The sequence below is a fragment of the Spea bombifrons genome, chromosome 10 (assembly GCF_027358695.1).
Source record: "Spea bombifrons isolate aSpeBom1 chromosome 10, aSpeBom1.2.pri, whole genome shotgun sequence".
In the NCBI taxonomy this organism is placed as follows: Eukaryota; Metazoa; Chordata; class Amphibia; order Anura; family Pelobatidae; genus Spea; species Spea bombifrons.
Window position 1 is genome coordinate 32,971,732 of NC_071096.1, and position 27,194 is coordinate 32,998,925.

A 27,194-nucleotide genomic window follows, 5' to 3' on the forward strand; every position below is an offset into this window, starting at 1 on the left:
CTTAAGGGGACAGTGTGATGTTTCATGCAGCCCCACCACTCTTAAAGGGACACTGTAGCCATTATATGCACTTTAATGAATGAGATAGCTGTGAGGTCCCTTTAAAGTTTCATGATGTCCCCCATATAAATGCATGGAGCGATTCTGCAGAGTCCCCAAACGCACTTGATTGCCCCCCTGGCAATCTTGCAGGAGATGTGTTTGGCGCACTCATATACTTACCTCCGTTGAACCCCCGCGCTGGCTTGGGAAATGCCATCCGTGCAGATAGTGCTCCCATTCGTATCAGTTGGAGTGCTTTTCCTACTGGCAATTGGCTGCTTCAAGTAGCCAATCAGTGGCAAAAATGGTAAATACCATGGAAAGTAACCATATTAAAGTGCTCAGTAGTTTAATATACATTTTCTTTGGAATAGCTCCCCGTGACATTAAACTGTCTCTTTCATATACATTATTTTTCATTCCAAATGGATTTGCCTGGTGAATAGAGTACCGTCACCCTCTGCACTGAAATCGATGGTTGTGCTCCGTACGCATGTTTGTGGGGGGTCTCATTAGACCTCCTGGAACTCTTCTACAAGGAAGTACTGAAGCTGTCCAGGGGTGAGAATGTGCACCTGCGCGTTAAAGTCCTTCTCGGGCCAAGAGTCACTCTTTGTACCCTTTTGACACACAGAGAACCCTTTGCGGTTTTTCCACTTGTTGCATGACACAAAATATCTCGGATAGGTGGACATTACAAGCTCCTACCATCTTATTCAACCTTATTAACTATGTAACCCCAAACGGAGAGGGAATCTGCACCTTGACCCCATCTCCAGCCCTTCCTTGATTCTTTTACAAATAAATCCAAGCTTGGTTAGATGCATAATTTATTAGGTACAATAAATAAATGAGCATTTCCACATGTATTTAATAAATATACTTGCTGCCTTATTAACTATTCATTCCTTTGCTGAAAAGTGATGCTAATATACAGCACATTTGACCATATGTTACAGCTACGTGACGTCTGTAACTAGAAAAATACCATAAATTATATTTGCTTAGGAATTCTTTAGTTGCCCCGGATACTGGAAGAGACTTTGGAAACACTTTCCTCTTTATTATGTTTCAGTCCAAGAAAGCTGCAGATCTTCATCAGCATGAGGTCTACAATTTCCTCCTCTTCGGAAGCCTAGAAAAAATCCAAAGAATGCCGTTAACCGTTACTCATAAACAAAATACATTGTTAAAAACATCCAGGAGATAGGTTTGTATAGACAATTAAGGACTGGAAAACATGGGGTTAAGTTAAAAAAAATAATATAGTTTGAACAATTATTTAGGTGAATATAAAATCAATTATAAAAGCAATAATATAATAACAATAATAATAAACAGCATCCAGAATATAATATGATCTAATAATATAATAGTGTATGGTTGCTAGTGATGTAGAATCCATACACACAGACTTTTGAGACATCTTAGATATTAAGGTCCCAGAAATAAGAAGATCTATACAGATCTGTGTTAAATATCTCACATATTAAGCCCCCAACCCTTCTAAATTCTAGACACCATGTGGTGTAATGAGTTATGGAGCCTGTTTTGGTACCTGGTGATACTTTTGTTCTTGACTAAATGCAACCAGAATAACCGAAATGAAGAGATTCAGTACGACGAACGTCATGAAGATGATGCATGATCCAACTAGGAAGGAGCCCAAAACAGGATTGTAATCCAGAACCTAAGAAAGGAACAAACATGAGATGGCACATTACTGCTAATACAAATCATTCACAAAAGAGCTGCATCTTTGTCTTTTAAACATTTGTTTGGCTAGGCTAAAACTCAAAAGAAACCCCTAATGCTGGAAATTGGAGGGATTAGTAAATGCCCCATTTATCTTGCGTTTGTCAATTTCCTCAAGATGTCCCATAACTATGTAGTTATTTTCTTTAAATGACTTTTGAGGTTTTCTGGGTTGGTAAGCTTCAGTGGGAGCTCTACTGGAGCTTACCAACCGAGAAAACCCCAAAGGACATTTAAAGAACATAACTACATAGTTAATTGCTGAGTTTAACTTATTAATAAGTTAGATCTGGCTTGCATGTAACCAAGGCATCGACATTCCCGCAATATTCTGCCCCTCCGTGTACGGCATCCAACTTTGGAAGAAAGTACCTCTTCATAGTTGAAGATCCCCAGCTGTAGGCTGACCATGGTCGTTGCGGAGTCAAAAAGAGTTTTGTAGGAATGAAGCTTCCATCCAAATATCAAGTTACACTACAATTAGAAGGGGCATACAGTCATCCCGGAGCAGGGTCAAGGTCATAGGACATGAGAACATTAAGGAAAGAATATTAATACAACTATCGAACGCTCACACATCAATAACAAGGTTGGTTTATAATGGTTTTATAATATAAAAGCAATACTTTAAATTAATATCATTTTAAACGCATACTGTCCCACTAAAAAACTAATGCATCTCATGTCATTCAAAGCAATTAGCGAGAGAGTAAAGAGAAAAGACATTGGGGCAACTCACCGCAATGGAGTAGGCAAGAAACATGATGATGATGACAGTGATGAATCCAGAAATGTCCCCCCAAGCTCTGCGCAACGTCGCTGTGATCATGTTCAGTTTAGGATTTAATCTTAGCAGGTACCACAACTTAACGGTTGATAAAAGTACCAAAAAGGCAATCAGATAGCCCAGAGCTGCGTCCGCCATTGCAGTTTCATTAAAACTTACAAACCTTCAGAAAACAAAAGAATGATAATATATATATATATATATATATATATATATACAGCAGAATTATATTTATATATATATATATATATATATATATATATATACATAGTTACAAAATGGGTATTTTCTAAAACAACATTCTTCATACAGGCTGGGGCCTTACAAATGACCTGCTTTGTGAAATGAAAACTTGAAGAACATGTTTTTAAGTTTTGGAACTTAGATCTCAGTTATATTGGATGGCCGTTTTGAAGAGTGTAACACTGGGAAATGTTACAGGATTTAAAGTAACAGTCACTCTCGAGCCGATACAATATTGTTATTCTCTGTGTAGTTGAACACAGTGTTGCATCTTCCTACATGAAACGGGGTGATGACATTTCCATTAAGCAATATTACCCGATGAGTGTAAAAAGTTAACATGAATCATTTTTATTTCAGGCCTGCGTGTTGTTCCAGGAGGTAGGTGTTTTGGGATGGCCGTGATGTTTATGAACTTTGTGTCTCACCCTGTAATGATGGAACTGTTACCTAAACTTGGTTTTAAGTGGTGCCTTTCAACCTTTAAGGGGCCAGAAGCCTTCAAAGACACTCAAAGTGTTAAAAATGATTATTGTTTATATCCGTGTCATGTCCCAAGTTTCACAGACACGTTAATGACATGTATGTTAATTACTCATGTTTGTGCTCCTGGTAATAGGTGATGTCTCTTGAGCCGAGGATCGTCCTTTTCACGAAGATTGAGAAGGCACTCCAGCTCATGATGATTATTGCCAATTCCAGCAAGTTCCATTTGCTCTGGAAGTAACCCCATTTCAGCATCTTCATGAGTTTCCCCTGTATACGGATCATACAGATCAATAATTACACTATAGGATCAAAATAACAAACGGTGTTCCGATTATTACTCTAAGAATCATCTACGATGAAGCCTTTTCCAAAGCGTGCTCAGGGATAATTCTGTGCTTTTAAGAGCACAGGTGGACCTTTCAGAATCAAGGACCAAGCGATGGGTAATAGCTCTAAGATGGCCAACGTAGGACTTATGGATCCTGCCAGCAGGAATTCCTCATAAAAGCTCTCATCTTACCTGTACAACCATATAGTAAATAACAAACAGGAAGTAAATGACTTCTGCGGCGACAACAAAAATATGCAACCCGTCGGTGAAAGGATAAAGACGGATGCTCTGGAGATCAGGGTAAGTGAAGAAGGCACCTGTAAAGTAAGACGGAGATAAGACACACAGAAAATTATAGGACTTGTAACCATTGGCTATTCCAGGCGTGTTTTTAATTATCAGTCAATGTATTCTTACCTAGTGCATTGGTTTCAAATACCAGCTTCACTATACAAAACAGATTCACATTGGCATTATAGATTGTGAATTCTACAAACACGGCTCTGGTGTACGTGTCCAGCCATACATTGTTGAAGAGATTCTGCAGAACACTGGAAAGCAAGGGTTACATGGTTACAATCTAGTGCCAGACACGTAAACCATTCCGAAAAGAATGAAATTCAATGTAGCTGTGGGAAAAAGTCAAAGGTGAGTGTTATGATTGTTGCTGGAGGTCTCTTGGATGTTTTAGAGGATAATACCTGGATGCAGTATTCCGATCGCTTCCCAAATGTGCAACATAGCCGCCTCCTCTGTATGTCGCCAGCTTTCCCCAGGTTGGATGACCCCTAAGTTTGGACTGGTTCTGATAGTTCCACGCTGAGCTTGTGTCCGTTATGTTTGCGAAGGCAGAGACATTCCACCGCTCCTCATAGTTGCCCATATCTTCCGCATCTAGGGAGTATGGCGCCCGACAGCTTTCTATTGTACCCTGCAGTACATGGGCTATGGGGCAGGAATCTCGCCTCACCCTGACCTGACGCAGTCTTGCACTGCCAACCAGCTTGGAGTTACCATCTGTTACAAAGCCTACATCAAAACAGAAAAAACACCCATACATGAAGGAGAAGCAGAATTGTAGAAAACCATTTCTCTCCGTCTCATTCAGTTGTTCCTGAAATGGGTAACGCAGAAGAACCTGACTTCTTGTAGAACCGAACAATGGAAAGGTTGGGGCCTATTTTATGGAGATCTGTCTTACCTGGGTAGCTCCCAAACAAATTGTTGATTAAAGTTGTGTTTGCCCACGTGAAGAAACTTTGGTAGCTGCAAACATCGTCAAGCCCGCTGGTAAAACTGCTCTCAATGTGCTTATTGAGGTAGTAAGAATTTGGGTCTCTCTGCCCATAAGCAACTAACAGCAGCATCCATAGGAACCCAAGATAGGCTGCGAAACAAATCATAACATATATTTTTATTACATGTACCATTCAGAGATCCTAGACTCCCCCATAACAGCCCATTCCAATGTAATATATGTGCTCAGGACCAACATAGATCCAAGCCAGTTCATATACCTTCTTCAACTTGGTTTATTGAACATTTTCTAAAACCTACACATACTCTGTATATACCTAAAAGTGATTTTATATAATATATATAATATATATATGTATATATATTCACTTGTTCTCCCATTCTATAGTTGATGATAAATTACCAAGTATTTCACGAATTAATGCAAACACTTTTTGTTCCTTGATATAATTGATCTTCATCCTGGATACGTCAGTAGGAGGTGGAGGCTGATAGACGTCACTGTCTCTTCGAGACTCAAGAAAGGGGCCGAGATCACCTGAGAGAAATGAGACAAAAGACTTATAGAATCCCGATCTCTGTAACACCACATTATCTATTCAGGGCTTTGAGGGCCATTAATGTCTAACTAAAGGGTGGATGTTTGGTGGCCAATCGTGTCCTTAAGATCTGTAAGGTTTAGTATGGCTCCAATTCTGTTTTAGACCTTTGGCATACGGATACATAGAGAAGCCGTGCGTTGAACTTTTGGTCATCGCAGATGAGTGATACAGTAATCTTCTACAGCATACAGCTGTATTCTTGCAAATATTTAACATGATATATAGCAAGACATTTTTTTTTGTCACTGCACAACCTTTGACCCTACTGTAAATTTTATGGTTGAGTATAAGGGTCCTCTGTTAAAAATATCTATAAAAGCTGGGGTTTAGCTCTCTCTAGTAAACAGTTTGTTATTATGGACATTTTTACAAGATGGTTTTCCAACGTAAAGAGTAACAAGTTTTCCCCATCCTCAATAATGCTAAAATTGCTGGGTCTTCAATGATTTATTAGATATCCTTATTGTGAACTACACAATGAGGGTTATGCATGAAGAAGAAACTGCTATGATGGCTGCACCACTTTTACTACTTTGACTCTAAATCGCTCTTTATATATAATTCCCATTTAGGTAGATATCAAGTAGACAATCTGAAGAAGACAGGATTGGTCTTTTAGACATACAGGGGTATCTGGTATAACATTAAAAAAATCATGCAGTATTTATAGTTGCTATATTTATATAATTATATTAATATTTGTATTAGTTTTTTTTTTTCCAATCTTCAGAAACATGCTTTCCATTCCTGTGCAGGAAAATATATTACAGCAAAAGTTAGAAATCAATTATCTCTTTAAAATATAGAAATATAATGTTTGAGAGCAGATAAGGACTGCATGCGGTCAACATGCGGTAGTTTGAAAGGGGAAACCATTGGTTTTTAGAGGACTTACAAGTTGTACAGTTATGATAATGTATTGGCCAGGGGGATTGACAACATGTCAGATAGAATGCGCCCAACGATGTTTGTATATGGCAGGTTTCCACCAAATAACCTGGCTGACTGAATGATATGGAAAGTATCTATACTTCGGTAACGGGTTTGACTGAGAAAAGGCACATCTTGCAGGTTTGATCAGAATTGATGTAGAATGCAGATACCTGGCGCAGACAGATCTCCGTTGAGTGCGGTCTCTTCTTCATCCTCAGGTTCTACTTTCTTTAGAACGAGAGCAAAAAATGCTGCAAACCCCAGCACCTAAAAAAAATGACAGCAGGTAAAAGGTAAGGTGATTATATACTTGTAGTTCTTCAATTATTTTTGTATCTAGGTGCCCCCCCCCAAGTTTTCAGGTGTCATAAAGACAATAGATACACATTGAACTGAAATGGAATTAATGGGACATTTTAGGCTTAACCACATCTTGTTTATACAACAGTTCTATCTAAGGATGGGAGCCACCCATAGAATAGTTTAGTTAGGTGGTATTAGTCTATTTTACTTTGAAATGTACAGCTAGCAAAAATGATGGTCACTTTTGAGCACAGTTACCTTTAAAGGCTGAGTAATGAAGAGACTCTCAAAGAATGAGATTGCCATTGAGATCAGCCACTTAATGGAACTCTCCTTTCCATAGTGCAATCCGTATAACATGGTGAAGAACCCAGATACACCACTGGTGGAGATCACCAGAAACCAGCCGATGAAGACAAACCACCAGGGAAGCCCTTTGGATGTGTTCTTCTTCCCGTCTTCAGAGAGACTACCCATGGATGAACATCTACAAGACACAGAGATATTTTATTAATCCTTGTGAGTTCACCAGTTACCACAGTTTAGTTTTGTTAAGTTAATCAGAATAATGTGTATACTAATATTAAAATATTGTAGCTCCTGTATTGGGAGCTTCAAGAATTCTTAAGATGCAAAGTCTTTATTTCATCTGTCATGACTTGTTTTCATTTAGACCCCTTTTTTTTTTTGGTCACTCGATATGCATAGCATGGAAATAACTCATGGTATCTCACACTTCACTGGCAGAGGAGGAAGAAAAGAGGCGATGCTCCAGGATCCCTTTCACGTGTTGCACTCGGTTAACAGCCTGCCTGTAACTTTCAGGGTTTGGGAACTGATGAGGTCCCAAGAAACTCAGCTTCTTCTCCACATGCTGGATCTGTTGGTACAGAAAACGGTTCTGATCGCAAGGAACCTTATCTGGGGTTGGACTCCTGGTTTCATCTGAAAGAGAAAGAGAATGCTTTATAAAGCAAATCGAAATAACTAAATATTATTGTTTATATGCTAAGCCTCCCCAGTCCACTTAATAAAATGTGTTAAATCAAAAATATAAATAAAATAAAAAAGTAGGTCAGCAATCTACCCTGGAGGTTCATTGAGCCCAGGCTGAGTATAAGAGAACGCTCTCTCTTCTTGCTGTCTTCGTAAAAGCCTTGCTGGTTCTGCATGACAATAATGTCCTCTACCAATGTTAAGAGTTTGTTTATGTCATTGGACTTTCCCAAATCCACCAGAGATGAGGCAGTCTTCTGCGATTTATAAAGGAAATTGGCAATTCTCCGGATATCCTACGCATAATAAAATGGATGCATTAAAGTTTGTTGTAGCCACACGAGGTTGATTATAATGCAAAAATATTGTATTTAGGATAGGTCAACAAATAGAGAAAAAAAGGACTTTATGTGGCACCAGTTCATTCAAAGGTCTTGTATGATTTAAAAAGTGGTTTTATCACCATAGCAACTGATTAAATGTTTCTGCTTACTCAATCATTCCATTGGTTGCTATTGTGATAAAATGTTTTAAACTTTGCACCAGAATGTTTTTAATGCATTACCCCTTATATGAGTGAGCTACCAATTTGTTGACCTTGGTGTAAAACTTTAGGCTTTACAGAAAGGAAGCTGACTCACATTATTAGCATAATAAAAAAAATTGCAACAGTGAATTTCAATTCTCTTGCTTCATGGCGGCCGACTCACAAAACTTTATTTTTCTCATAAATAAGAATTGTTTTGTGAAACAAAACCAAATATATGTTCATTGAAAGATTTGCTCCTTGAACTTGCTAGCATCTATCCAATTATCCTCATACCTTCATTATGGACTCTGTTGTAAGAGAGAACATTGAAATATCTGGTGAAGACTTGCTAGCGGCTGTTGGCAAAGATTCTCTGTCTTTCTTCTCTGTGGAATCCTTGGTTTTCCTTGGTCGGACATTTCTGAAGATCTGAACAATCAGCAGATTGATGGGGAACATAAGGAGGGAGCTTTCAAATCCAATCATCACCTCTTGCCAAGTGAACTCTATCTTGCCTGGAGAAAAGATACATTGTCTGTTATACATGTGTAAAGGTTTGTTGGCCATGCCAAGGGCTGGGCAGGAGGTGCTTGGTTTAGTGAACTTGTAAAGGAAAACTACAACAAAAGGCACGGACATAACATCAAACAATAATATTATATTATTTTTTATGGCAGGACCAAACCTTGAACATTAATGTTCTCCTGTAAACAACATAATTAAAAGCTACAATATTTTTTTTTACCCAAGTCCATCTTCTGCTCGGCTGGGTCAGTTGGCACCCCCCAGAACATTATACTGGTCAGCATGGTACAAAGAAGAAGTGAGAAGCAGCATGACACCCGTTGTACTCTGGTGAAAGGGCTTCTGGGAGATCGGCTAAACACCGAGTACCAGATATGTCCATCCCGGAATCCTTTGGAAGTCTTCATAAAAAACAAATTGCTAGAAAGAAAAGAAAGAGAAGACTGTTTGCAAAACATGCAGTTGGGATAATACCATGTCTAGATTACCCAGTAAAACATCACAAGTATTGGTTCCATCAAAATACAACAAAAACCCTAAAAACCCATACCAGTGTTATCAATCGTGGGCCATCTTCAGAATTTCTTAGCTTCCACAAGGGCATAGCATTACCTGAATTGTTTCATGTCTTCTTCTGTGGCAACACTGAACACTTTATCCAGCACACAATCTCCAACATCAATGGACAGCCATGAGCTGCAGAGGAAATACCATTTCTTGTCTAGCTCCAAGTCATGAACCAGCACTCTGTTGACATACCTGTAAGAAACAGATATCAGGAATGAGAGCAAGAATGGGAAAGGATGCCACTTATTGTTCAAAATAAATTAATATATAATAAATCAGCCCAACAGATTGACACTGGAGAGTGTTTTGTACCCTTTTACAGGGTTTTACTTGCAGAAGGCAATATATATATATATATACAGTAGATATGTGAACATACTCCGAATTCCACAATTATCCCACATTTAGTATATCCAAAACTTTAGTTTTACATTTTAGAGCAAGAGTATATCTGCATTCTTCATGAGTTGGATTCGACAACACGGTCTTCTAAAGGAACATTGAGCCACCTTCCTTCAAACCCACATTCTCTGTTGTCTGCTTTCTTACCATGACGGCTTGCTTCCAGAGTTGTTGTGCCAAAGCCTGATGCTCACTATGTCTCCAAGCGGCAAAATCGTTGTGATCAAGAAAACATCAGCCCCACCACGTTCAAACACAGGTCCATCGGGGTCACAGAGATGGTGAGGCTCACTCTGCCCTTCAGAGCCATAGAGGGTGATAGTCACCTGCAAGTAGGGAACTCCATTAGGAGTGAGGTAATGTGGCACCTAACATTGATACATCCTATCAGCTTTGTCTCTAAAGGCATTATCTTTACTCAGTATAAAATATACACAACCTATTGGTGGTCATTTACATGGCCACAGGCCTCATCTGGTGGGTGCACATATTTATGCGCAGCCTGTGATAGAATAATTGTATTCCACGTACTCCTGCAACAAGACTGCCTGACTTGATGGCCGCACTAAGCTAAATGTGCTAAACAAACCCCCCAAAATAGATGCTTGTAATGAGGTGGGCATGTGAGAAGGTGATGTATGCACCTTGACTGGCTTTTACTTTGCATTATCATGGTCCATCTTGACTAATCAGTCTATTGTAAGAATCCCACCACTTATTCCAGAAATACCCCTCTCCCTCAAGTGTGTTGGAACTGAATTCACATAGCTTTTACTGCCAATAACCATTAGGCAGTCGGGGTTTATTTATTAGGTTACACTGGTGAACACAGTCACATTTGTGGACCCTCTGGTTGTGTACTTTGGAAGTGGTTGCGGCTCCTCTGCGATGACCGGTAAAAACGGTGACGAGGTAACGGTACTGTGCAAATGGGTCGTTATCTTCCAGTGCTATGACCTTCACCTGAATGAAAGGTAAACATGACTTAGTCTGCATGTGTCAACTCACAGATGAGCTATTAACTATTGTACACGGCAGTAAAGGTAAATTTGTGGCCTCGCTGGCCACCTTTTATTTTGGTTACTGATCCAAAGAACCATGTATGCTGGCGAGTTATTTAAACTGTATTGATTTGAACAAATGTAGTAGTGCACTCACTGATCACTTTACTCACCTTAGCGCAATCCTGGATATCTTTCCTCCTGGCCCAAATCATCACCAACACGTAAAGAACAGCGATACATCCGACCGTGGTCACCACTACAGGATTATCCACAAAGGTAGCAAAAAGCTCAACTGTTCTACTAACATCAACAGCGTTGGGCATCACTATGAAAGAGCTTCCAAAGAAGGTGAGGTGGCTACAGAGACACTGCGTGCTTTTAGGGCTGGTTTTGGGGCCCACCTGAAATAATTCAAATAGGTGTCATTTTAGATGGTATTCCAGGATTTGACTTTGTATTTTAGTACAAAGGTTTTTTTGTTTTTAGTTGTAACCTCCCCAGTGTTTAATCATGTTCCTAATGAAGGGCTTGTGATGCCCATGTTCACCAATCCCTGGTGATACTTGCTCAAAACATTCTTCTGGTTGGTTGAAGCTGTTTTACTACTGGTGTTGGGTTCTATGTCACAGTGAAGAGGACCAATCTTCCGGCAAACTATGTCTTTGTTCCCAAGGTTTTCTGAGCCCTATTTCAAATCACCCAGTTCTCGCAACTTATTCTCAAGCACAGGGACGACTTTGCCCACCAGCAGTCAGCCGCCTATGTGGTGGGGCAGCCCTGCAAACAGAAATCTGCGGACCTGATGAAGACATGTCCTTTCTGCCCAGGCTTTTATGAAGCCACACGGGATTCAAAACCACACTTTTAAGAAGTTAATTTGTACAATAAACATCAGCAGTATGCACCTTATGGATACAGACACTTACCTTGCATCCTGTGGTATTCCATTCCCCATTAGTTTCGTCCCAGAACACACACTGGGTGGTAAAGGAGGTAATTGATATGGTTATGTTGCTCCTTCTAGAAGTGTCGTCTTCCAGGTCAGGTTCAACCATCAGGTAGTATGTTCCTTCACTTAAAAATAACTCCTCCGGGTTTATAACCCACGAATAAATATTATCTGGAACAGGATAACCTTGTTACTGTCAATACTAGGCAACATAGTCCAGTCTAAGCAAATGGTCTCCCTACGTACCACTGATCAATGGGCCAGTTATAAGGGAAATATCTGATCTTCCCAACTAGTGCAGCCTCCATACTGTATAACATCATAGCAGTGAGGATGATGTTACCAGGCATTTAATATAACCTAGGTAAAAAAATAAAATAAACTGTGCACCAGAACACGTTCTTTGATAATTTCCTGATCATTCCTTGGAAAAAGCACATGGAATATTACTGAAGGACTAAATGAGAAACTTCTACAAACCTAAAAAAGTTCAGATTATCATCACTTTGTTTCTGTTTATCTATTTTAAGATATAAATATATATATATATTACTGTTACTGCTTGGCACAATCCATTAAATCTTACCTCCAAAGTGTGTTCCAGTAGGCAGACGAGTAGTGATGTCATAGTTTGTGTCATTAGGATGATATTCATAACCCAAGTACAGAATCAGTGGTATTTCCTCACTGGGTTCGAGATGAATCACCAGAGGAACGCTGGCAGAAGTTACATTTATTAGGAGGGCTGTGAAGTTTCCCAAATTAATGATGCTTTTCTCTTCTTCATCCGGGGAAAACCTGGGTAATATTATCTGTTGCCAAAGTCAAACCAAACAGAGTTAGAGAGACTGGTGGAGAATGCTGTGCCACGAAGCAAAACTTCAAAAACACAGAATAATCTCAAAACAAATATATATGGTGAATATTATCCCACATTCATGTTCTATACCTATTTCTAACGTCCATAGTAGTTCGTGACAAGGTAAAATAAAGACGGAAAAACTTGGGTTGATTTATTAAGCTTTATGCAACTTACAGGGTGGCATTAAGGATCATGAGTAGTGAACCTGGGACCCATTATACTCATAAAAGGAATGGTTTCATTTAAACCAAAGATACCTCATTATTTCTTTGGTATGTCGGGTTCTCACGCTGCATACATTTGACATAATGACATTAAATAATCATATGATGCTCATATAGAAAACTAGAACCATATAATAAAATAGTGTCAGGTGGGTAGAAACACTCATCTACCATCTGAAAGAGATACAGGCAATACCCCGCCATCACATCAAGGTTCTTTGTTATGAATGTAAGTATCCTGGTGGGACCCATATGGTTAAACAACAACTGTCTAATTCCCACAAAGGGTGTCCCACAACGTCTATTGGATATTAACAGCTGATATGGATCAGAAGAGTTAGTAGTTGAAGTAACAAAGTGATCAAGCCCATGGAATCTAAGATTTAAACTCATGCTTCAGCTCTGCATTCATTTGGCATGTAGGCGAAAGCCGGGGAATCCTTTATAGTTGAGAATGTCAGAGGAACCCACGTAGGAATCATTTACAGTCGTGTTTTCATTCTTCCTTTGGCGCCCACGGGCAACAAAAGCTAATGAAACGGAATTGCTCACCTCGATGTATTCTGTGAGGTCAATAACAGGTATGACAGATCCATTAGTGCTGGTAAGGCTTAATCCTCCTACAGACCCGCTGACGTCAAACGCGCAATCCGAGGAGAAAGGATTCACAGAGAAACTCACCATCTATAACAGATAACTCGGCTCAGGATGAATCGCACACACAATACGATTCAGGATAAGAAGACAAAAACTCGCCCGACCCACGGAGAGAGAATCAAATTAGAATGTGCCCTCAACTGGCTCTAGTAAGATTCACATAAAATGAATGCACACCTTAAAGAACATTTAAGAAGCAAAGTGGGGCCAGAGCCCTAGGTGACTGCCTAGGGCATGGGCCACGGGTGTGTGTATGTGGGGGTCCTGGTCACTAAGGCTTGATGGGGTTCAGCTGTCACCATTGGCGGGTTCAGCTGTCACCATTGGCGGGTTCAGAGGATGTCCAAAAAACCAACAGGCAGGAAGTGACTGGTTATGATGTCATAGCCTAGTGTTTGGCATCATTTTGCAGCCCACAATGTATAAGCAAAGGCTTTGGTGGTGGGGGGGCTTTTTGGGAGATCACACAATCTATAATTCCTCAGCTGCATGTTTAGTCTTAGGGTAGGCAAGCTATAGATACAAACCATTTTTACTAGCGTACTATCTATATTTTCTCATTTACTGCCCCTTAAAATCATAGTTCCCCTGCCAGTAATAGCCCATAACATGAAATCTAAATGTTATTTTTTTAGGTATTAAAGTTTATTGCAAACTGCCACTAGATGGTGACAGATAATTATATATCCACAACGAAAGCCTTGGAGCTTTGGAAACCACAAAGCAATTACAGTTCTACTCCATTCTACTCCATTCATATCTTACGGGTCCCAAGGCAGACATATTTAAATAACAGGTTGGCTTTAATATTGCGCAGATACAGAATGTTTTGGAAAATGCACATTTTTGACGTTTTCCTTTGAGTGTGCGCATGCATTGGGATAAAATGTGACGTTTTAGTCACTGTCACACCGTATGGACACTCTATAAATGCCTTATACAGCTTCTACTGCTAAACTATCATGTATTAAGAATCAGTATATGAGTATAATTGAGATAGCCTTTGTTCTGCTAACCTGTACATCTCCCTTTGGGTTTATGGTAATCTAGTTTGGAACGCTGAGTACACTCATGCACACTAATAGAAATAGCAAACATTTCAGATGCCTCCATGTCCACTTGCTCTGGTCTCCATATAACGGACATTCATTAAGTTCTGTCCCCCGGTGGATTGTTAGTAAGTACCAATTGCCTATGGGCATTATTAGCGATCACGGACTTACCCTCAGATCTACGGCATCGTCACTCTCTGTAGAAAGCGGCAGGGCAGACAGGGAGGGCAGGGTGAAGGCAGCTGTGTTGGAATCGGGGATATTCACAGAGGTCCTCTTCACTTGGTCAGTCTGTACCCTGTGAGATACGGCAGAATAAAACCGCATTATGAATACTCCGCTTACTTTCTCACACGATGGGGAAAGTGTGTAGTTCAGCCAGAATTTAATTAGCGTGATTCCTAATTACAGGACTACAGCGAGAACTCCTTAATTCGCTTAGTGGATGGGAAAGGCAGGTAACATTCATCTAGCGGGTCAAGCCAAGCCAAGTGGCCCATTAATAAAGCAGTCTAGTTCTAGTGGATAATCCACTCACTGCAAACTATCCATCCATGTTCAATGCACTTTCCTAAAACCCATAAAGGGAACCAGAAAGGATCAGTTTCAGGGTATAAATTCTGCACTGAGACAATAACGTATGCCTTTTAGATGTAACCTCAACTAAAATAATTGGGAATGCATCACGGGTTGTATCTCACGGGCTTTAGTAGGACCATCCGAGAAGAAGTAGAGTTCTGGTTTACACATCTACAGTACAAGACACTTCGGGAAAACAATTTCACAAACTCCAACAATGGCTTCATAGTATACTTAGTAGGATTAATATAGACGAGTGCGCCTCTTTATTTAATTCCAACTAAAACTTTGTTTCGGCAGAAAGGTGGGGACTGAAGTCACAGCTTCTGAGAACGCACCAGGCCGATGATATTAAAGTCTATTCCAACCAACCCATCATCCCACTCAGCGCTAACGATTATTGAAAGTAAGCAGGCTGTCTCTGTTGCGGATGTGATTACTGGCTGCACGCAGTAATCTGACATACTGAGTAATAGAAATGATCTCTTTGTACTAGAAAATGACTCACATCGTGTTGAGTAATGCTGATGATTCAGTGCCGTTTTACCCTTTCTGTGCAAGAATTGGTCTTCTCTGCCTTCTAAAGGAGTCCTTGAAATATATTTAATATACATGACTGATGTCTTGGGTGTTTGCTTACGTTAAAGCAACTGAATGACAAGGGGAGGCTAAACCCCCATGCTATGTGTTTTTTTACTCCCTTGGCACTCGTCTTTTGAGTACCATTATTCATTTGTCATCCGGAGGCTACAGATTTTAGTAGATCTCTAACATTAAACTTGCTGTACGCAGGTCAATCGGTTAGGACCACATTTGCTGATGGTGTACACTTAAAGACAACATTAATAATGCCAAAAATTACCCCACTGGTGTATTATTTGCGTTTGTGCATCACACCATATTTGAATGGGTTCATGGCCAAGATATCTAGAATAACAAATCTCTACATATAAAGCAGAATAGAGACTGTGAACTCAATAGCCTATAACATTAAAAAAAATATCCCAACATTTTTTGTAGTCCTAAATATATTTCTATTCGCCCTTTTCATTCTTAATACCGTAACACTCTTAATTTGTCTCCTGTGCTTTTTTCTAGAGGAGTCTTGTTTTTGCACCCACCTGTTAATATACATGGTAGCCGACGGTGCCGCCAGGATCACTGGCTCATTATCTGGCAGTTTACCAATCAGTAGAGCACTCTGGAGATTATCCACCGTACTTAATAGATGGAGGGACACGGAACTCTGCAGAAGGAATTGATTACATTGATTACATTGTTTATGATTACAATGAACCTGTTGAAGATAACTGAACTCGAAATCGCCGAGACCAGCGCATCATGTAACGCAGCAATCTTATCCGGGGCAGCGAAAGTTTGCATGGAGCTGGCCAGAGTCACTGGGGACCCGAAATATGGCTTCTCAAGAACATCGATCTGATAGAGCCCAGGGACGGGCCATATTGCACTTAAACGTTGCTGGAAGTAGCGGCTCTTAATAGTATTTAGCTGCTAAACGATACTGGAAAAGCTGTCGGAAATGTTTACGTACACATCAAATGACATAGTCACTTATTCAAAAATACATGACTCCCTCTTAAACACAAGTCACCAGACTTGATAAAGACCTCATTGTGAGGTTGAAACGTTGTTGTTCGTCTCTTTCAATAAATCTGCCTGATGGAACCCTTGAGTGCCTGGAGCCTTTTTCTATTTCCCTCTTAAACACAGACTTTCTTCCAGTGTATGCAGACATGTAGTACACAGCGTTACCTGCATGCTGCCGGTGCCAAGGGTGAGACTGCTTCCATTACTGACCGTAGCCTCTAACACATTGCTCAGGGCATTAAACAGATAGCTAGCTGCCTCTGCCCTTGTCTGGTCTGATTCACCCCTAATGGTAAGTAAAGACCCACTGACATCTTCCAGAGCAGCGCTGGCTTCCACCTTGGGGAATAAAAAACACAAACATATAATGCATGGTTATAACACCAGGGGGTGCATATATCACATGTGATAATACAGACAGAAGGACTTGCAGAATCTGATTAAGTAATGCAGTGTTGAATATGAACATGGTCTATTTTTGTCATAGGAGCTGCCAAATGTTCAGTTGTGGACTTGAAGGTGGAAGGGGCTATGCTTTTTATATATGGGGTCATCAAAGATCTCGTTTCCGCATCCCACTCACTGTTAATCTGCCAACGATTTTAGCCATGGCAGCTGAGGCTCTTCTGAAATACTTATGGCCTTCCCTGCTTCCCAATGAAACTGATGCCAAAATTCCCCAAAATCCTTTCTCTTTATTGCTGCTGCTGAATAATCCATTCCTTTTTATAATTCCTGTTTTTTATTTTAAGAAGACCTACACAATTTATTTTGGCACTTTTAGTTTGGCCGCACTCTCATGGTTTCTTTAAGGTTATCACTGATAAACAAGGAACGCAGTCTGACCTCTGCCTGGTATTGAAGCAATGCTTACATATGTATGTGTAGTATGTGACAGCTGTGCATTATTTATGGCATTTGTAGAAAGCATTTAAGAAATTGCCATTTTTAAACTCATATTTTTGATAAAATAAACTGACACCCCTACGGTGCACCCCTTCGGTCTGGCAGATAAGATCGTTCTAGCCTTTCCAGCAGAATGTTCACTAATGGCATGGACATCACAGCCAGGAAAGGATTCATCCTGGTAAAAGAAAGCGGTACGACTATCTGTTTATCAAGACCGATGAGCATGAAGAGAGTGACTGGGGCCACGATCAGGTCTGGACTGACCATCGGGCCGTACTCACTCCATATGCTGCTCCAGTGGCCATACCGCTGCGTCAGTATAAATACGTAGCAAGCCCGGCCAAGACACCTTGGTAAGCGGTATAATTTGGAAGCAGCATAGTTGCAAACATCAGGAAAATCAAAGCAACAACAGAAATGAAAAGTCAAATTTAAGATCGTGTCAATCAATGTGTTGACAACGATCATCTTGAATTAAGTGGGACTTGCTATAATTCTGTTCTCGTTAGAATCGGAAGTGCAATCCTTTTTGAAAACACTTGAGGAATCCATCAGCTTTGTGAGATGAGATATGCAGCGGCATATGCCACGTAACTCAAGTGATTATTATGTGGACGCGTCTCACCTGCGCTGCGGTGGAGAGCTCTTGGCTCCTCCACGTAAGGTCCTTCAGCACCTCTGAGATCTCAAGAGCTGTCTGCATGGATGTGACATTTACATCAGAAAGAGCCGTTAGCATCACTTCTCGTAACTGTTGAGGGAAGAATGACACAGGGAATGAGAATAAGCAATGAAAGCCACCCCCGACAATAACAGGGGAAACCCTTCTAATACTAGATGCTCCAATGACATAACGCTACTTGTTTCTAATACATATTATTTCCTTGAAGGAAAACTCTTCATTTCTATGGCAACCATGTTTGAATGCCTGTTTTTGTCTCACATGGCAATTCTCCGAAAAATATGAATGAGGCCGAACCTTTTTTAAACACTCTAGTACCTAAAGGCAGTATTGGGCAGGTGAAAGATGCATTACTTATACTTTTCGAGAACATATATTGTTATAACTTGAATACTAGCAATGTTAGAGCGTATTTTAATTTGGAGCTGTTGGAGCATGTAAAGGGTCAAAAGGTACGAGTCAAACCTCTTTTCTGTTTTCTTTTTGCCAGGAAAGATTCTGTTTGTTTCCTGGAAAATCCTGATTCAGTACAGAAGATACTGACTTGTACAGCCGGATCAGCGAGGAACCTCCGTTTTCCCCTTTCAAAATGTTACTAGTCTTCGCGGACACAAAAGATGTCAGGATTTGGTTATCTAGATCTGTCTCATCATATTTGATCTGGAAAAGAGCATAAAAAACAATGAGAGGTTACAATGTCTTGGTTTACAACAATCAGCCAAAATAATTATGGGGAAGAGGTTATAAATACTAGGAGATGATGGATAAAATCAGAAGAGGTCATCAGGACCAATTTCTAGCATGGACATCCTACCAAAGGGCCAATATGTGACGAAGGGCTTGACGAGGGAGACGTGGAAATGCTTACCTTAGCTTTGATTGTTGTGTTGACGGAACGTCCAAAGTTATTACTGACGGTTACCGTAACATTTAGGATAAAGTCATTTTTTTCCTCACCCAGTGGCAGATAAACTGACGGGAATTCTGGGCCGGGGCCACAATACAGCAATGATTCTAGAGCAAACAAAAATAACCCATAAGTGTTCATGACTGTTAATAACCTTCCACTGCACTTCGACAAAACAAATGCCACTATTTTAGATGAACCACAACATAATGGGAGATTGTTTGGAAAACAGTTTTAGTTTAAGATAACTTTTATCTATAATCCAAATAAAGTCATGATACATCAAAACAGCTTGTAGAATCACTCCAAGTTCCAAATGATTAACCGTGGTTTGGCTGACGGAAATAACTTTTGCAAGCTCACTTTCCCAGGAGCTGGTGAGTAATGTATTCTGTATGCAAGTACTTGAGCACTGCTTCAAAGCTGTTTGATAACACAGTTATTACAGTGAAGTGATACGTACTTGGCTTTGGGTAGATGCAGTAGGTGAGAGAGATGCGTTTATCATTAGTACATGAATCTGTAAAAGAACATGGAGAACGGCAGGAGATCTGGAAGCTGGTCAGCACGGACCCCTCGTCAGGCTCTATGGAGCATCTTGGGATCTCTGGTGGGGGCACTGCGCTGACGACCAAGCTGTCTTCTCCATACTCATGGGAGTTCATGGCTGAAACAGTTCACAAAAAATGGTCATTCTGTGCATGAAACACCACTGGATGTATGGCCAAGATTGAATCAACTGGGTCTACAACAATTTAAAAAAAAACATTGTAAGGAAATAAAAAGACAAATCACAATAATTGTGGGGTTATGGAAAGCTGCATGCTGGCCTAGCCCCCCTTGGACTTGCCACCTTAGGGCTAGTCGTTAAGAACACATCACTGTTTAAATTTGGTGGAAGCTGCTGCTAAATGGCGGTCTGGAGAAAATAAAGCAGCGAGATTTGTGCCTCTTCTCCGTCTCACATAGTTGGTTCAGTTCCCGGGTTATTGTCCCGGCAAATTACATTTAGCCGGCATCTCTTATATCACACAGGATTAGAGTGCTGTGTAAGGGAGGCACCTGAGATGAATTCTGTATAGGGTTTTTCTGCAGAGCTTTGCTCACAATTGGAATGGAACTCCCTTGGGTCCACTGCTCAATTTTTATATTTTTCCGCATATATTCTATATAAGGTTAAAATACTTACCCGTCAGCTTTATTCTGAAGGCCACTTCTGATTTCTGGTCTTTCAGAAAGGTGCTGTTGAGTACAAGAATCGAAGTGCTACTTTGTAGCAACACCCAAGTGTTCTGCCTGAAGTCACGCAAGTGGCAGGCCCCCGGCAGCGGGACACTCTACGAAAAATTAAAAAAAACGGATTTACGAACATGATTCCGTTAAAAAAAATATACATTCTAAGCAAGTAATGCTTCTTAAATTCCCATTTGCACTTTTTGTGCCCATAAGGTGAAAATGCTCTTGTGCTGTTTATCCAGTACCCATGTGCTGTGAAATTTAAATACAGTGTATATTTTGGTTATATCGCTTTATAACCGTTTTAGGAAACTCACCTTCGCAGGGAAGCTGGTATCAAGGTACCAGCTGTACGACACCCCTTTGCAGTTGTCACACGCAGCACTGAACACCATATCCTCATTGTAATTCACTTCCTCGCAGTTTTTTTTACAGCTGAAACAGGGATATTAGCGTTTAATTTTTAATCAAGGAAATCTGGACATTTCCAAGGCCAAAAATGGACCGCATTATTATGTATGCAGAAGGCATCAGGATATTTTGGTTCATGACTTCTAGGTATTCTACAGACTTCAGGAACACTTTATGCCAACTTATACTTCAGGGGGCATTATAAAGCTAGTATTTAGCTGGAAAAAATATATTTTATATATTTTAAATAAGTATTTAATGTCTTTTATCATAATCACTCTAAAGTAATGCTTGTGTAGGTGAGCAAACCTGATTTTAGGTTGAAGTTGACGTTTAGCTGTCACGTAGAAGCACTGCTCGTCCCGTATCGTGTCTTCGTCGCTGAGTTCCACGCGTGCTCGGATAGTAAAAGCAGAATTGGGTGGAGGCAGACAGTTGGTGGGAATTAGGAGATTATCGGAGTTGGTTGGTATGATATTCTTCTCCACGCATTCAAACCAACCAGGCCAGCATGTTCCTGAGCACAGAAAGCAGACATATCATGTACTGTCCACAGTGGCTTATATACTAGGACTTTATGTACATTAAAACCCTGTGATTTTTGACTCCCATGTGTGAAAAGTGAAAATTTCCAGAAGTGGACACTAATCCATCAGCTCGGTATGGGTTTACATGATTTTATTGTGTTAGTATCTAAACCTTTTTTTTTTGCAACAACAAACTTGTCACTATCAATACATACATGGGACATCCCTCTACATCATTATTCTTACTACTAGGCATTGTTATATGATGTCAGATACTGGCTCTCCACTTTTCGTGGAAGATGAAGGGAACAATGCCAACTTGGCGCAGTAGCGTTAATGGGCTGGCTCAGGTGATGCCCCTTCGACCCGCCACCTTAGACTAGTCTGCCTAGGCTAAAATCCATCACTGTTTTTATCTGGATGAAGCTGGTGGTCTAGAGGAAGGAAAGCAGCGATAGTTGGTTCCTCTTCTCCTGCTCACTATTAGGGTTCAGTGACTGAAGGCTCCATGCGATGACAGGGAGAATATACCAATGTACCAATGCTATACACATTTATAGTGAAAAGGCTTGTGTTTCCACATGAAATGACACCTACCGCATGTCCAGGTGATATTATGGCTTGTGCTGTCTGACCAGCGCAGGGTAACATTGGAAAAAGGATTCACGTGTCTGCTGGGCTCAATCTGTATCATCTGCTTCCCGTTCACAGAATTCTAAGGAAATGAGATCACTGAAATGCCAGCTTGTCCCGTAAACCGAGCTTTCTTAGAAACCTTAACCGTTGTATTTTGATTGGTTAATAAATGATGATAAAACACTGTTATAAGGCTTGTTATGGACAAGGTCACTAGCTGGCACCTATTTTTAAATGTATTGATATCTTTGCCAGCATTTTCACTGGAAATTTTATTTGATTAATCATCAAAAGTATAGTAGCTCCTTGCAGTAAGGGAGACTTAATGTACTAAAACCCCCAAGCATCTCCTCTTTGGCTAAAAACTACAAGTAACAAGACTGGGGACCATTTTCCATCGTGACCATCTCATATACCTTGACTATGGTACTCACCCTGTGTTTTTCAGACTGTGGTCCCAGTTTATCCTGCTCTACTGCAAAAGAACAGAAAACTGTCAGGATAGAACCTTATCATGGCCGACAAACAGTTGCTACTGATCAAAAAATATAACCAATTGCACTCATATCGTTTATTCAGACTACTGCATGTAGCCAAGTGTTGTTCCTCTAGAGAAGACATGGATGGCCACATTGTCTCAGTTCAATGCAAATGGTTAAGGTAACCATAAGATCTCTCATCAATGAGACCAATAGCTTGAAATAAATCTGTGTTATATATATGTTTCTTGATAATCTTCAAATGTTTACCTTTATGTTGAGTGGAGCTGTTTACTATGGTAATGTTCCCAACGTCCAGGCTCATGTTAGACAAAGCGTTTCCTGCTGCTATGACTATCAAAAAGGTCCCTAATAACAACAGAAAAGCACCAAGTATAGTATGTGAACAGAAAGAAAACACTTTATAATATTGATATTATCTTATCCTGCATCTTCTCAGAGCTTTACTCAGGGATAATTATGGTTTTAGGAATAAACACGTGCTTTAACAACTCTCTCTGAATGTAACAATAGGAAAGTATCAAAGAAGTATTTCTGATGTCAGTTACAAATGAAATATTTCTTGGGCAACTGAAACAAAACCATAAGCATGGACAATCTAAGATATTATCAAACATACAGTAGATTTAGAGTACAACTAACCTTCCGATTGAACAGGAATGTTGTACATGGTTGGCGAACCCAATGGACTTTCTCTTGTGTGACTGAAGGTTTTATTAGAACCTTGGAATTCAATTGTCAATGTAACCGGTGCACCTCGAGCAACTGAGACGTTTATTGAGAGTTCTTTCCCAGCTTCCAACGTGGTGTCGGATATCTGAGCCTGTAATCCAGACACGGGCTCAATAAGATGGACAGTGACAGCGTTGCTGAGTTTAGCTTTTGTTTTGATGTTGGACTCCATGATGTGTAGCTGGTGAACGCCAGGGCCTATCAAGGTTTGGGTATCCGTGTCCACTGTCAGGTTGTGAGAGGTATGTTCGGCACTTCCTCTGAAGTTTATCAAAGTCACATTGCCTGCTACTAAAGAATAGTTGGTGTGGTTGCCTACAGTTAAAAAATATATATACTTAAAGGTTTGGTTCATTAAAGTAACTCTTAAACAATCAGATTCCCCAGGATCCATTTTTCTACAGTCTGTAGGTACTCACATCTCTTTCCCACTCAGCTACCAGGCTTTGGTAAGGGTAGGAAGGGTTCTCTACTTCATGCTAGAACATTTACTGTACTAGACACCACATAGTGGAAGAAAATCCTATGGCTTGGGTAGGGTAATGGAAAGGGTGGCTTGAGATTGGAGACTGGGCAGATAAGGGGTAAAAAGCTAAAGGCAACAGGACATCTCAGCACAAAATTAAATTAAATCTCCCATCCCACTGTGGTGAAGGTATCGCCCGTAGTGTAGCCCCCACATGATACATTTTCCCCTTAACCCACTTTACAAATGGTTGGGGATGGTACAGGCGATCACAACCTGAACCCATCTTGAGCATGCAGGCTGAACACAGGGGGTTTGTCATATAATGTTGACATATCTAACGTGTCTATACAGAACTAGAGGAGGGAGTGAACACAAACGAACGCAATACATTCTCAGAAATGGTTTCTTACCCACAGGTATACGTGACGTTTTATTCTCACCTGTATTCAGTTCCACCTGTATCCACAGGGTCTCTCCATATATCGACCTACAGATGTCCGTTGTATCGTATTTGCTGTAACAGCCAGTAATATTTAGATTATAGCCGCTTTCCTCTACCAGTAGGGTCTTCTGAGCAGTCACGTGCCATTCGCTGGTTGAACATTCAACAAACACCGCAAATTCTCCAGGCGCTGAGAAACTGTGAGTTAGGCTGCTGGATATGCTGTAAAAAGAGTCAGCGGACATGTGGAATGAAGGAGTTTTAGTCATATTACAAGAAGTATATTCTACTACATTGCGCCAGGGTCATGCAAACTTTGGCTTGGCAGATGTTGCTTGATTACAACTCTGAATACCCTCAGCCAGCCTATGACTTGGTGTGGTATTCCAACAACAGCTAGAACTCTACTTCTTTCATGCTCTCCAATGCTGAACCAAGTGTGAAGGTGCAAAGCTATAAAATATTACTATATTACTATATTATTATTATTATTATTATTTATTATTATTATCATTATTATTTATTATTATTATTATTATTATTATTATTATACAGTAGGTTCTGTCATTCACTGTAACTTTTATCCTGGTTTGTTACTTACTTGTCAGGCTGATAAGGATCAATAGCGTAGCCATCTCCCATGCTTATAATGCAGGAAAGGTTCCCGGTATAGGGTTCTAGAAGCCATTTCAAAGTCAACGTTATGTTTTCAGATACCAGACAGGTGTCTACCACATCAAGCTGCAACCCTGGACACCAGACAAGATACAAGCCACTAAGTAATACTGCATTGAAAGGGAAACTTCAGCTCAATGTCTCTTGGAATTTATTAGGTATATCTGTAATAGTTTTTATCTAAAGTTTAAACTCTGCTGCAAAATCTAGAAGGAATGGGGGCTCTCAAGATTCATTCATAGGGGAACAATATATATATACATAGTTATTACTGAAGAGCATAGTGCATGTAGAGGATGATACACATTTTCTCAGTATTCCATAATCACCCTCAAACATGATAGAAAATAAGCAATACGATATGAGGAAGACGCACATTATAATTTTATTCCGCCTGTGTTTTCACCGAAAGGCTGATGTAGCATTTATAATAGGTGATGCAAGAGAAGAACACACAATAACATTGATGATGATGAATCTACGCATTTTGTGTGGTTGAGTAGGAACTCACCTACCTTCCATACAGCTGTAGTTAATAGACAGGTAACTACCAAATTTCTGACAGGTTTCTCCAAATACTGTGGAGTCTGTGGCAACTTGACAAGCTTGCAGTCCGTGACACTGACCTTTAGGATATAAAGGATGGTATAATTACTGGTGTCCACCACACAGAGCAGAACATCTTCATGTTAAGTGCTGTACATTGGGACTGTTGTAAATATCACTGCCTCTGGACAACTAGCTGGTTGCTAAATCATCAGACTGGCTTTAGTTACATTTGGTCTTTCTGTGTAGCTTTCAGCTCACAAAAACACTTGTGAAGCCGATCTAGAAGACCACACTGACCTTCTCTGTGATACAGAAAAAAAACACTTTCTGTTCCTAGGAGGACCAACAGCATCAAGTTCTCAGGATCCCATTTATAGTATTGTAAAATCATAGTGCCAGTTTTAGAAACACCTGGGTTTACGAATATTCTGGGTTCCTCATAATAAGATATTTAGCAAGGATCAAACTGGAATATCGACATTTAACAGGATGATCTAGATACCGTATTATTTGGAAACTATAGCAGTAAGGACAGGTAAAAGGTTGAGGATGAGAAAACCTTGTGTATCGCTAAAGATATATTTTTATCAATGTTAACCTTACACTCACGCTCTCACACACTTACATGCCCGTACATACCTTCCTGAAGACAGGACATCATTTATAGAAAAACCTAGCATTTTAAAGCAAGGGTCAGACCGTAGAAGCTTAAGTATTACCTGCCACTTCTTCTCTAACGTTGGTCCATCTACAACCACTTGTGGTTTCTCTGGGAGACTCCTGGGTACAGAAGAACGGACTCTTACGGCCATAGAAGCTGTCACCAATCTGGACCACTTCCCCCGATCCACACTGCACCGTGGCATTGTTATTATCACATGCTATGGTGTGTCCAGATTCTAAAGAGAAGATAAAAGTTGTATTCATTGTAGAGAATCCGATGAAAGATGCAGGTAGGGCTCTCATGAAGTATAAAAACAAGGTGGCATACCAAATTCACAGATGAAGAAGAATTCCTGGCTGCAGTTGACAGTCGCCCCCCAGCGGTAACCATAATCTTTCATTAAATAGCCACATTTGCCATGATCAGCAACGGAATCATTAGTACGCCAATAACTGTAATTTACATTGGATGTATCCAACCAGATCATGGATGCTGTGAAAGAAAAATGCATTTTTTACATCTAAGAATAAAATACTAATTTAACACAATCTGCTATTTTATTAGACACATGAAAATTTTCAAATGTCCCCGGTTTTGTACATCTGCCATATATTTCAGTTCGCTCTCTCCCTCGTCGTCCTTCTGAACCCCCTAACCTTAATTTTTTTTGCGATAAAAATAAAGTTATACCCTAAGTGAGAAAAATGACTCTTTACAACAAAATATTTACCTTCATGCGAGTTGTTAGTAAGTTGCAAGTTGCGAACAAGACCGATCCACCAATCTGTATCATCTGACAAGTGTCTCTCCAAGAAATCCTGGGTCTCTTGCTGATTAATAAAAACCAGGTGCCCCCCTCCTCTCTCACACCACGTCTGGGCGCTGTGGAAGCTGCGCTCAAGTCTGACAAACTCATAACATGAACGGTTGAAAGAAACCTGGTACTTTGAACAAGATGTGGAGTCTCCATAAAGGATGGAAGCCAGACAGCACAGAGCAATAGCCAGGAGCCGCATCCTAACAGCGGACCCCTACAGTACCATCTGCAGGATGCTCTTCTCAGATGATACCTGTGGACCAGTGGTCCTTAACTCTCTGTACCATTTGTCTCATTGCAGAAGTGACGCTTCACTGGACCATTGTCTTTTTCTAAACAGGC

The 27,194-nt window shown here is 40.3% G+C and overlaps 1 protein-coding gene across 1 annotated transcript; it reads right to left on the bottom strand.

Moving 5' to 3' along the window:
- Positions 1–855: 855 nt before the first annotated feature.
- Positions 856–27,051, bottom strand: LOC128468022 (polycystic kidney disease protein 1-like 2). Its single transcript, XM_053449792.1, has 42 exons — positions 26,766–27,051; positions 26,363–26,527; positions 26,091–26,270; positions 25,338–25,448; positions 24,749–24,896; positions 24,146–24,369; positions 23,147–23,551; positions 22,701–22,852; positions 21,966–22,053; positions 21,151–21,358; positions 20,748–20,865; positions 20,384–20,531; positions 19,658–19,861; positions 19,156–19,301; positions 18,753–18,947; positions 18,231–18,356; positions 16,862–17,035; positions 16,210–16,334; positions 14,681–14,807; positions 13,353–13,484; positions 12,301–12,526; positions 11,692–11,885; positions 10,936–11,166; positions 10,623–10,724; positions 9,909–10,087; positions 9,405–9,551; positions 9,013–9,212; positions 8,562–8,782; positions 7,830–8,034; positions 7,477–7,687; positions 7,001–7,229; positions 6,610–6,706; positions 5,308–5,442; positions 4,849–5,034; positions 4,349–4,676; positions 4,065–4,198; positions 3,837–3,964; positions 3,423–3,583; positions 2,537–2,747; positions 2,170–2,271; positions 1,601–1,732; positions 856–1,177 (listed from the first exon to the last, which is right to left on the bottom strand). The coding sequence occupies exons 1-42, from the start codon at positions 27,049–27,051 to the stop codon at positions 1,058–1,060; spliced, it is 7,341 nt and encodes a 2,446-aa protein (XP_053305767.1). The 3' UTR covers positions 856–1,057.
- Positions 27,052–27,194: the final 143 nt, after the last annotated feature.